This window comes from Balaenoptera borealis, assembly GCF_965194805.1.
Source record: "Balaenoptera borealis genome assembly, chromosome: 1".
NCBI lineage: Eukaryota > Metazoa > Chordata > Mammalia > Artiodactyla > Balaenopteridae > Balaenoptera > Balaenoptera borealis.
In genome coordinates, this window is record NC_138860.1 from 158,911,574 (window position 1) to 158,922,992 (window position 11,419).

An 11,419-nucleotide genomic window follows, 5' to 3' on the forward strand; every position below is an offset into this window, starting at 1 on the left:
GGGAAAGGAAGACAGCTTCCCTGCCCTCCTCTCTCTATTCCAGTTTAGAAGCCATACTTTAAGGAGGCTACAGATATCTGAGAACTCTCTATATGCTTAGGCAGAAAAAAACAACTAATTTTCACATTGTTTCCTTGTAGCATCTTTGGGACTTAAAAAAAGGATCTCTCTGGTTTCCTATGATATTGAGTTTCTAGAACAAAAAGAATGAATTTAGTTTTTGTAAACTAATTTCATTGAACCAAATTCTAAGCAAACAAGTCGTGTTCTCAGAAGACCACAATGTTTAACCCTGACCTATTTTGACAATCTGTACAATAGCAGTGAATGGGGTAATGTATAGTAATTCCAATAAGGAGCCTCAGCTCAGAGACTTTGAATTATACATGGAACATATTGAGAGTTTTAAGAAAGGTGAACACAGATTGCCAGCGTTCACACTGGTAGGGACAAAAGTAAATTACTGATTTGAGTACTTCTAAAGGTTTTGAAAACAATGCACCTTCTTTCCTTTTTTTTTTTTTTCTTTATAGCAAATGGAATCACTTTCCTTAATTTCAGAGGTATACTTTATAGAACTCAGCATTAGCCCTCATACTGCTTTAAAACGAAATTCCATGCACTGAAAGATAAGTAGGAGCTAGCAGTTCCCATTACCGAGTGCCGGCTGTTCCTGCTTTGCTTTGTTCCAATATACGTGGACTTCAGCTATCAAGGTGCAGCTATAGCAGCAGTGTTTCTCGACAAGACTGTTCATGTTTCAGTTACCAAAGTATTGTTAACCAAGTAATTGCAGAAAGTAGAAACTTTGCTGCTGGCTCTTCAGTCCATAAACCACTGCATAAAAGATACATAATGAATAGTGACCAAATATCACTTCTTTTGAAGTATGTGGGTGATTGGTCACTGCACACCTGTTATTTAGTTCATGCACAGGTGGCAAAGAGTGCAGTTGTGTTGTCTCCTCATCTCCAGCGATAAACCCACATGGCATTTTACAAAAGTAATTGAAAGAGGGAATTGACCAACAGATGAAAGTGCAGCAAAGAAATGAAAAGTGGTAAGGTTGGAAGTAAAATTGAATAGAATGCAAATGGAGTTACAGGAGAGATAGGTGATGAGGGACTGGAGACAAGGCCGCTGCTGTAGAGACTAGATAGAGATGCAGCCAGAGAAATAGTGAATGTGAACTTAACAGAATGAGGAAAATCATGGAAAGGATGATGATGTCCCAGAGGAAGTGACACTGGCAGAAAACTTCATGTTAAAGGGACTCTTGGAGATATTTTGTGGCATTGAAAGTACAAATGATAAAATGTTGGAGGTGAATCTGATAGGGATAGAGTAGGATAATTCGTTTAGAAATCCCACTAGGGGATTAAAGACAGGGAATTTTAAAGGCATTCAGGAGACTGTTGTAAGCTAATGACCACTCAAGAAAATCCAGTAATCTAGCAATAATCTACACTACCTTAAAGGAAGACCAGGTGCATCCAAATGCCAGGCACACTCAAGCCACAAATCCTGCTAGTTAAAACACTGCCACCCTCCCAGCACCTTGATGTGTTCACCCACCTGGAAGCTCTCCAAACGCTGCAGTCTAGGGGTCTTTGGAGGTTTCACTATGTGGGCATGATTGATGAAATCATGGGCCACTGGTGATTAATTCTATCTTGAGCTCCTCCTCCCTCCCCAGAGGTTGGGTGGTGGGGCTGAAAGTTGCAAGTTTCTAACCAAGGCTTGGTCTTCCTGGGGAGCAGCCCCCATGCTGAAGCTGTCTAGAGGCTGCTAAGAGTCACCTCATTAGAACAAAAGACCCTCCTACCACCCCTATCCTTTAGGAAATTACAGAGGATTTAGGAACTCTGCGTCAGGAACCAGGAAAAGACCAAATCTCTTTCTATGATATCACAGGTCACCCTTTGGTCATTGACCATGGATTCCTTAGAGCAAAAAGGTTGTAACAGTTACGAGCACCCTTCTAGATTCCCATGTAGTCATTAATAATTGGTCTAGTCCAGCCTTGTATGCGAATGGCTGTCAGGGTGAGGCCACTCAGCATTGGAGCTTCCATTCAATCTTGTCAGGATACAAAAGCAGGAGTGACCGCAGCAATATATGGCTTCACCCTTCAAGGCATAAGTCAGGAAGAGCCAGATGGAAGAGATGCAGAGAGCAAGGGATTTGGGGGCAGGGTGGGGGGCAGTGCACAGGGCGTCCACGCCCCCCCTGGGCGAGTGACTCTCCCGGCACCTCCGTGTGTCCACCCGCCTGGACATTCCCTGGTTCTTGTTCCCCAGGACCTTCAAATGGTATCATGTGGGAGGGTCTTTTCTTTAGAGCTGTTTCACTTTTTCAGAAAGGAGCCCTCTAGCTTCAAACCCAGGGTAAGAATGCAGCATGTGCAGGGTGAGGGGTCCAACCTTCCTTTCACAGATGGTCATTGTCTTCAGCCTTGCACCTCACTCCTACCCCACGTCTTACTTAGTGTCCCTGAGCCCTGGACTTTGCCCATTTCTCCAAGAGTAAACCTCCAGCGTGGGAGCTGTTACACGCCTGGCGCTGGGATGTGTGGAGGAGACTCCCCGCAGACCCCCTCCCAGTGGCCATTTCAGTCCCCTCCAACACTCCCCACTCTGTCCAGAGTCCTGACCTCCCTCCAGGGTTCTGGGGGGCGGAGCTCTGTGCTCAGCGGTGTCGCGCTCGCGGTTTCCTCCACCCTCTTCCATCAGCTTTCCATCTTTTAAACATGGCTTCAGTCTTCTTAGCTGCTAATGTGTCTCTCTCATTTTCTCTGTTGTGGGTTCATACCTTTTAAGAAATCCATTATTATCCTTTACTGGGGTCTGGAAGGCAGAGAAGATATTGTAGGCCTTTAGTTTGCCATCTTTAACTGGAGTTCTCCCCCTAGTTTATTAAATTAAGGATATGAACCAGAAGGGAGAAATGTGAGACTCAGGACAGTAAAAGTCAGACCTAGGCTTTAAAGTGTCTTTTTTTTTACCTGGGAAGCACACACTTTGGGCATTAATGACAGTGATTGACAGCACTGTGGGAATACTACTTGTGGTGATCATCTCCCAAGCTCCACATTTTAGCCTTGTACAGAGTGATGTCATTGTAGACCCTGAAGTGGTTCAGCCTGTGGTCATCGCGTTGTGGGTTGACCTAGAGAGGGGAATGCAGACATCAGAAAGAAGCCAGTGGGAAAGGGGGAAGACCTGGGCTTGTAGGGACCTGGACTTGAATCAGGCCTCAGTCTCCTGATGTGCAGCCTCTGGTGCTTTTCCTTGCTAAACCCTGTTTGTGAAATGAAGACAACATTTCCACCAAAAGCCTTGCAGGGTTGCATGAGAATAACCTGTGCAGATTTGCTGCACTGCCCTTCCCGCTGTCTACGGTGGAGGCCTGTGGGCTCTTCCCTGCACTGGCGTGGAAGCTCCATGAGGGGAGGTGCTGCATCTGTATCCCCGCACCTGGAACAGTATCCAGCACACACACGGGACTCAAGACATATTTGCTGAATGAAAGATTGGATGTTGTTGAAGTAGTTACACAGAGAACTGAGTAAGAGTGAGCCCTGGGACACACAAATCTCACAGAAGCTACACTGTGCCATTAACTAAAAGGCTACACTTTCAGCAAATGTTACTAGGAAACCAGAGGCTGAGCGATACTCACTGAGTGTGGCTTCCCCAGAGTCCCAGTGTTGGGGTTGGAGTTCTCTGCCTGTGCGGGGTGAGGTGCCGCTGGGGTCAGGAGCCCTGTGTTAAGTTGGGGCTATCAAACCTCTTCCGCCCCCAAACACATCATTCTGAAAGCATAATTACCTTTTATGGTTTTATGACCCCTGGATCTAAGTTTTCTCGGTACGCTTTCTTACTTTGCCACCAGTGCCATCTGATGGCATTGTCCTCAGGTTTAAAATGAACAGGTGTGGTGTATTTCCAGACCCTCTGAGACCCCATAGTGACTAGTGATCTGGAGGCCCATGCAGGGCAGGGCTGGCCAAGCCAGTCTCACTTCTCCTTCCTATCATGGCTGGTGGGCCTGCCCTGAGATGTGCTGGTCAAAGATGCAACACTTCTACCCATACACTTTGTACCCATGGGAGCCAGGCCTTTTCTCTTTAAGAAAATGAAGAGTAGTGAGTTAGATGACTTGTGCTTTGTGATATTTTTCTACATTGCTTAGTTATCTCACTTGGAGGATTTTTTCTTCACTCCACCTTCCTTCGTTCACAAGCCCCCTCTCCATTCCCTTATTCACTGTAAATTATGTGGTCCCGCCTCCCATCCTCCTCCTTTACCCTTTGAGCGTTCATCTCTTCCCCAGCTGCCCCACAGCGCCTCTCCCTCTGGACTCAGTCCTCCTTGGGTAAGAGGTGAGGGCTCCTGCTGGAAGCCTCTCCCTGTCTTGCACAGTCTCCTCCCTCCAACGCGATGCCCCATATCTGAAGAGGGGCTATTACAAATGAGCGGCTATTTGCGCTCTTCACTGGTAAAACCCGACTCACTGAGCTGTTTATTCCAATCTCCATGCAGTAGCCCTGCGCAGAACCGGGGGTTGCAGAGCCATGCCCAGACCGGAGTTGTATAAATGGGTGAGAAAGACAGGCGCCTGTAGAAATATGAGGACTACAGGGTGTGGGGAGCTCTTGGGAAGGGAGCACGCTAGAAAATTACTCACCAGATAAAGACAACAGGGATTAGGCCAACAGGCCAGGAGAAGCACCGAGTTGGTCCTCAGTTGGGCCCCGTGCCCTCTTGTCTATTCTTCCCCCTCTGCATCACAGTAACCCGCATTTACTGAGCACGTGCTGTGTGCTAGGTACCATCCTAAGCAGTTTATATATGTCGCAGTTCATCCTCACAACAAACCTTCAAGTGTTGATACTATTATCTCCATGTTAAGGCAGATAAATGGAAGTTAAGAGAGGTTAAGTTCACGAAGCTAGAGAGCGTTGGAGCTGGGATTGAACGCAGGCTGTCTGGCTCCAGGGTCGCCAGGTTACACTGATGCACTGATACTGAGCTGGAGCTCAGCAGAAGCACATGGTGCTCAACAAGCCCAGGGGAAGTGGGGGACAGAAATGTCTTAACGGGCTTTAGGGAAGATGTGACTCCTGGATTTCATGAAGGGTGAGTGGGACTTCTCAAGGAGTGAGGGCTGGGGGCCAGGAGGCATCGGCAGGGCAGCAAATATAAAGACAGGCTGTGCAGGTCTTGGTGCCTTTGAGGTAATGAGGGAAATTCTGACACAGTTGAGGAACAGTGTCTCCAGCCTCACATCTTCCACAAAAGAAACAGATGGGCTCATAGCCAAATGTTAACAACAACAAGAGTAATAACAACTTAGGGGGAAATACAGAGCAAAGTTAGGTGTTTTGTAACTCTGGGTTTTGAAGGTTTTCCTAAGTAAGGTACAAAACCCAGAAGCCAAAATGGAAACAATTGGTACATTTGACTACTTAAAAATTAAAACCTTCTATATGAGGAAAGACATAATCAGAGTTGAAAGACAAGTGTAGCAGGAAGCTCTTCAAGTTGTCTATTCAAAATCCTGCATTTCTTCCTCAGGAACAGAAGCCCTATATCATTCAGGGAGATCATGTGCTAAAGACTGCGTTTGCCAGGCTCCTTGCACCTAGGATTGATTGCTCCAATCAATGAGGCAAATATGTTACGGGCATTTGTATTCTCCAGAGAAGGGGACAGAATTTAGAGATGTAGGTGATATGCCCGAGACCACTCTACTAACACCTGGGAGAGCAAACTCAGGCCGTGTGTCAGCAGCAAGCTTTGCTTAATCCACACTTACCAGCATTCACTACATGCCATGCACTGTTTTAAGCACCTTACAAACACCACCCCATTTAAGCCTCGGAACAATCTTACGAGATAAGTGCTGTAATATCTCCACTGTACTAGGAGGAAACTTAGTCACAAAAGAGCTTAGTCGCTTACCAGGGTCACACAGCCAGTACGTGGTAGCCAGAGGTCAAGCCCAGGTGGTCAGCTCCATACTCTGTTCTCTGAGCCACCACTGGATTACCTCTGACCTTCCAAGTGAAGGAGACACACTTACCAAGGGCTCTGAGTCCCATCCAATCTCTTGACTTTCAGTCTGTGTCTCGGGGTATTTCTTCTTTGGTCCCTGGGCAGCATGGTGGATAAGATTTAGAAACCTGGCTGGGAGACGAGGCATGAGTTATGAAGGCGTCAGGCTTTGGGACCAAACGAGAGATCCTGTGCCCTTGACTCTGGCACATCCTTTCTTAGAGGCAGAGCATCGGCCTCAGAGGCTTGCCTAGGCCTCGCGACACAGGTATCTGGTTCCTCCACTCATCTCTCAACAAACATTTGTTGAGCACAAACTCTGTGCCAGGCACTGTTTGGGCCCTGGAGGTAGAGCAGAGTGAGATAGACATGGTCCCTGGTCTCCTGGAGATGTAGTCTAGGTGAGGGGACAGGGGACACAATATGCACCTATAAAAACAAACCCAATGGTGGCAGACAGTGATGCAAACTCTGAAGAAGGGAGTTGGCAAAGGGGCAGGGCTGGCTACTCAGTAGGAAGGCTCGCAGGAGCCAGCCCTGAGAGAGGCAGAGAAGCACATCACAGGCAGCAAGAACAAATGTCCCGGGGCATGAGCGAGTTTGGGCAATGTAGCTGCAGCAGAGAGAGTGAGGAGCTGGGCTGTACCAAGTGAGGTCAGATCCTTCTGGATTGAAATCAGCATGGCTGTCAACACCAGGTATATCTGTAACTCCACGGCTTAAGGACTTACACAAATTTCATTTGCAATCTACCCTATCCAGTCTCAATTTGAGAGAGGCAGTCTGACAAGGGGAAGAAGCTGGCTTTGTAGTTGGGCATTTGTGGCCCTTCCACTACTAGCCTGACAGGTGGTTTAATTCTCTGGGCCTCACTTTGTTCATCTGCAAAATGCGAGGAAAATATCTACCTCAGCAAGATGTCTGAGAAGTAAATGAAGGACTGTGAATACAGGACCTGGCCTCGGGCCGAGCTTATCCTGAATACAAGGCAGCTAGTAATGAACTCCTGCCAGGTGTTTGAGCCCCTCACCACCTGTTATTTTCCTTATTGCTGCAAGTCCCCAGCTCCTATCCTTTATTCTAGCCAGGCTGATGTCTCCACTGCAGATAACAGCCTTACTTTCTCGGATTGTTCTCTATTAGTCTATTTACTTGTCTGTCTCTGTGATGCTATGAGATCCTGACTCCTCCTTCCCACCCCTCACTTCCCACCCTATCCTTCTACAAAAATCACACATCTTTCCTCTATCAAACTCCACTCTAAGAAGGTAGAGGGGAAGGAGGAGAGCTTGCTGGAAGGATTAGGCTTCCCGTCAAGTATCTCTCTTCCCTCATTCCCAAACGTGGTCCCCCTTCACCCGTACATCCCAGCCAAGCCAAACTACTCACAGTCTGTGGGCCATGCTGGTATCTCATTTCTCTGCTTTTCCATATTCCTGGAATGTCCTTCCACATTCTTCTCGCCCTGACATACTCCATCTCACCCTCTTATTCCCTCCTCCAAGAAGACTTCCCAGAACTCCACGGCCTGAGGTGGGCACCTGTTTTCTATGCTGCTGCCATCCCAATCTTGTTCTCTGTTTACCTGTGTATTGACTAGTCTGCCTCCTTGACTATGGTATGAGATCCCCAGCCCCATCCTAGTGACTATCACATGGTAATAATGAAAATAATAACATGTCCTGATCGCCAGTGTACCAGATACTCTTCTAAGCACTTGGGTTATTCTGTTTAATCCTCACAATGCCCCTAACAGGTAGGCTCAGAGGGGTTAAAAAACTTGCTCGAAGTCACACAGTTAACGAGTGGCAGAACCAGGATTTAAACTCAGTTAGTAGGACTCCAGAACCTGTGCTTGTAACAGCTAAGTATTGGATGGATGAATGACCGTAATGTCAGGGCCATTAGGAACATGTTTTTTGGCTTGACGGTTAATAAACTGGCTGTTTATTTGAATGTGTCAGTCTCTTGTGAGCTTTATCAGTATGAGCCCCGTTTTCAGATGATCAGAGGACTGAGGCCTGCCCCAAAGAACCACTGCCCTGAGAGGCTCCCAGCTGCCTGCCTCTCTATGCTCTATCTCAACGGTATTCTCAGACCCCAGACTTACCATCTGCAGGTTCCTCCAGGTTATCATGCCAAGACATGGGCTTTCTGGCGATTGTGTGAACTAGAGAAAAACAGCATCACAGATTCAAGTTAAAAAACGATCTTCCTGGCCTCTCCGAGACCCACCCTAGGCCAGACACCCAGTCAGCATTTTCTGAGTGTCTGTCATGTGTCAGGTATTGTGCTGGGCACTAGGGCGTAAGACCTTCAGGGACCTCACAATCTGAGAGGCACTGTCCTGTATGGTGGCCACCAGCCACATGCGGTGACTTGAATTTGAATAATTTAAATTTAATACAGTTGAAAATTCATTCCTCAGTCCCATCAGCTGTATTTCAAATGATCAACAGCCACATGTGGCTACTGGCTACCATTTAGGGCAGCACAGATAGAGACTCATCATCACAGAATGTTCTCTGGGACAGACTGGTCTATGGGGATGCAGACATCCCGGGCAGCCAGAGATAGTGATATATACCCAGCAGGTCATGTGATAACAGAGGTGTAGGATCCACGGACATCTATTCAGCCCGTAATTACTGGTGCACTGGAGATAGGGCTGCAAACAAGAAAGAGAAGGTCCCCGTACTCCCTGGGCTTCCACTCTATTTGTGGTGACACTCAATAAACAGATATATAATATCAAGCAAATATAAATGGGATGCGCAACAACATAAAGCAAGTTACATGGGTAAACCCATGTTGATGGTGGGGTGTAGTGTGGGTGATATGTCTCTAAGGACATACATTAGAGCAGAGTCCTGAATAAATTTGCTGTGTGAGGATACGTGGGAAGGATCCAAGAGTGAGGTTGGTGAGTTAGAGAAACATCAAGAGGCAGAGTAACTCTAGTGGAAGGAGCTAGGAGGAGAGTAGTAGTAAATGAGCAGAGGCCAGAAGGAACCAGTGATCTCCAAGTGTTTTATCTCAAACTCCTACCAGTAAAAAAACTTCCGCATATGATTATTTATATAGTCTCTATGCACTATTGTCATATATTAACAAAGCATCATTTCTTTCTTTATACATAAGTGTAAACATAGATACAAATTCTAATATTTCCTCACTTAATCCCAATGGATCATATTGATCATGTGCCCAAGGACCGTGAGCTGGGAGACCAAGCGCTTTTCCTAGGAAGCCTGGATGCCCCTTGAAGGGATTATTTAAATTGTTGAAATGGACCAAGTTTAAACAGAATTGGACGTTAAGTGGTTTTCTTGGAATTAGTAGTTGGCGGCTCCAGGGGAAAACCAGGTTAGTTATAAACTAAATGAAGACGTACATTTTCTGTACTCTCACCCCGCCCCCCGCAAAGGTAAGTACGTGAGAAGGTGGATATGCTCCTTAGCTGACTGTCGTCATCACTTCACTGTGTATATGTATATGTATATCTAAACATCACGTGGTGCACCTTAACTATATGCAAATTCCATTTTAAAAAATGACATTACATTTTCTTTACAAAGCTGGGCTGCAGTGGACTACAGTTAATCAGGCCCAGGACTGGGGGAGAAGTTCGGAAAGAAGGAACAATATTTATGAAACTGAAGATGATGTAGGAAATCCATGCATCTAAATATGGTGGGATAGAAAAGATCTGTGGCTGGTGCAGAACAGGCACTAAAATTTTTATTAAAGGAACAGTGTGCGGGTTGGGAGGGGAGTCAGGATGAAGCTGGGTGGGCAGCAGAGCTAGATCCACGGGGGCCTTAGGTACTGATCAGGTTAAACCTTAGCTCAGAATCTGTGGGACCACTGAGGATTTTACAGAGGGACTGGATGATCAAATCCCCTTTAGCACAGCTTTTGCCAGCAGTGGTGTAGGGGAGGGTTGGAGAGATGGGCCTGGAGGGAAAGAGAGAGTTAAGAGCCCATCAGACCAATGCAGGCAGGATTGACGAGGGCCTGGGAGTGAGGATGGAGAGAGAGCGGAGATAAGTGCGGTGAGGCAGAGAGACCTCGCCATGCATGATGGTGTTTCCCACTGAGGCGGGAACATGGGAACCATCATGTGAGAGAAAGGATAAGGAACAAACAGGACAGTGCCTACTCAGCTGTGTGGAGGGAGGGAGAGAGAGACTGAGGATGACTCCCAAGCTTCTAACTTGGGAGAGAGAAGGGCTGTGGTGCCTTTGGCTAAAATCAAACATTCTGGAGTAGCTGCAGGTGGGGGAGGGGTGCGGGACGAGCCCGGTTTTCTGAACCGGTGCGTCTGAGGTGCCTAAGGGATGTCCAGGGGAAGGGAGCCAGGAGGTGGCTGGGGACGTGGGTCTGGGGCTCCATTTGAGACTCGGTGGCATTTAGGGGGAGCTGATGTTACAGGACCAGATGAAACAGGCCCAGGAATGTGCAAAGTGAGGAGTGGGGGTGCGGCCATTTTATCAAAGGGCACGTTGGACCCTGAGTCTGCTCCCCTTGAACTTTCTGAAGGTCTTAAGACAATGTTAGAAGACGGAAAGAAATCCTTTAATAGCAACAAACCAAAACACATGCAAAAGAAAACATAAAACCTGCAAACTATTTCAAAAGCAAATTTATAAAAAGCCTTTCAAATTTTTTACAATAAAATGTTACTTAATCAGGACGTGGATGCATTTTAATGTATCTAATGCGTTCAATGTGATGGGGGGTGAGACCCCTCTCCAACCCCAAAGTCATAGTTCCTGAAGGCTATGAAGGGATGAGAGGTCACAGGAGGCGTCTACTGTGCTCCACCCAGCACCCCGACCGCACCTCTGCCGGCTCCTTCCTGGGGGCGCTCCCTTTCCCTTCCTCCATCCCGCAGCTCCCCTCACCCTTGCGGAGTGGATTCACATGATACTGCGTGTGGAGTTTCTGGGTTCGTAACTCTTTGAGGTACAATTCCCGCAGGATCTGGTTCTGGTGGACCTCATCTGCGATCGCCTTCTCCTTCTGGTGTCCAGCCATGGCCTTGACTCTGCTGTGTCTGGTCAGTACCTACCCCCCTCTCACTGCCCTTTGGACGCTCACCGGCTGCCAGGTCTCCAGGCAACAGAGTCCCAAGCCGTCTCCAGGCAACACATGCTAGCTCACCCTCCTCCCTTGGACCTCACTCCTGACCGTCCACCCCCATCCTCCCCAAATCTTATAACGCGCGGCCTGCCCCTTTGGCCACTCAACTCACCTTCCCAGCTTCTCAGGACCTAGTCTGGTTACAGAATCGTGGCTGCACACCGCCAGAAAACGACTGGCCATGAAGTGATAGACCCGAGAGGTAATGAGCTTAG

General features: G+C 47.5%; 1 protein-coding gene across 1 annotated transcript; it reads right to left on the reverse strand.

Moving 5' to 3' along the window:
- Positions 1–2,964: 2,964 nt before the first annotated feature.
- Positions 2,965–11,206, reverse strand: CFAP144 (cilia and flagella associated protein 144). The gene is made up of 4 exons (XM_082392695.1): positions 10,967–11,206; positions 8,170–8,229; positions 6,088–6,191; positions 2,965–3,168 (listed from the first exon to the last, which is right to left on the reverse strand). Exons 1-4 carry the CDS (start codon positions 11,097–11,099, stop codon positions 3,061–3,063), a joined length of 405 nt encoding a protein of 134 aa, XP_082248821.1. The 5' UTR covers positions 11,100–11,206; the 3' UTR covers positions 2,965–3,060.
- Positions 11,207–11,419: the final 213 nt, after the last annotated feature.

Excerpts from the sequence above, each read along its gene's own strand:
- CFAP144 (XM_082392695.1), bottom strand. The coding sequence starts at position 11,099 with ATGGCTGGACACCAGAAGGAGAAGGCGATCGCAGATGAGGTCCACCAG. Across the intron at positions 8,230-10,966 it reads TGTGAATCCACTCCGCAAGG|TTCACACAATCGCCAGAAAG; the intron begins GTGAGGGGAGCT and ends GTTTTTCTCTAG. Across the intron at positions 6,192-8,169 it reads CCTGGAGGAACCTGCAGATG|CCAGGTTTCTAAATCTTATC; the intron begins GTAAGTCTGGGG and ends CTCGTCTCCCAG.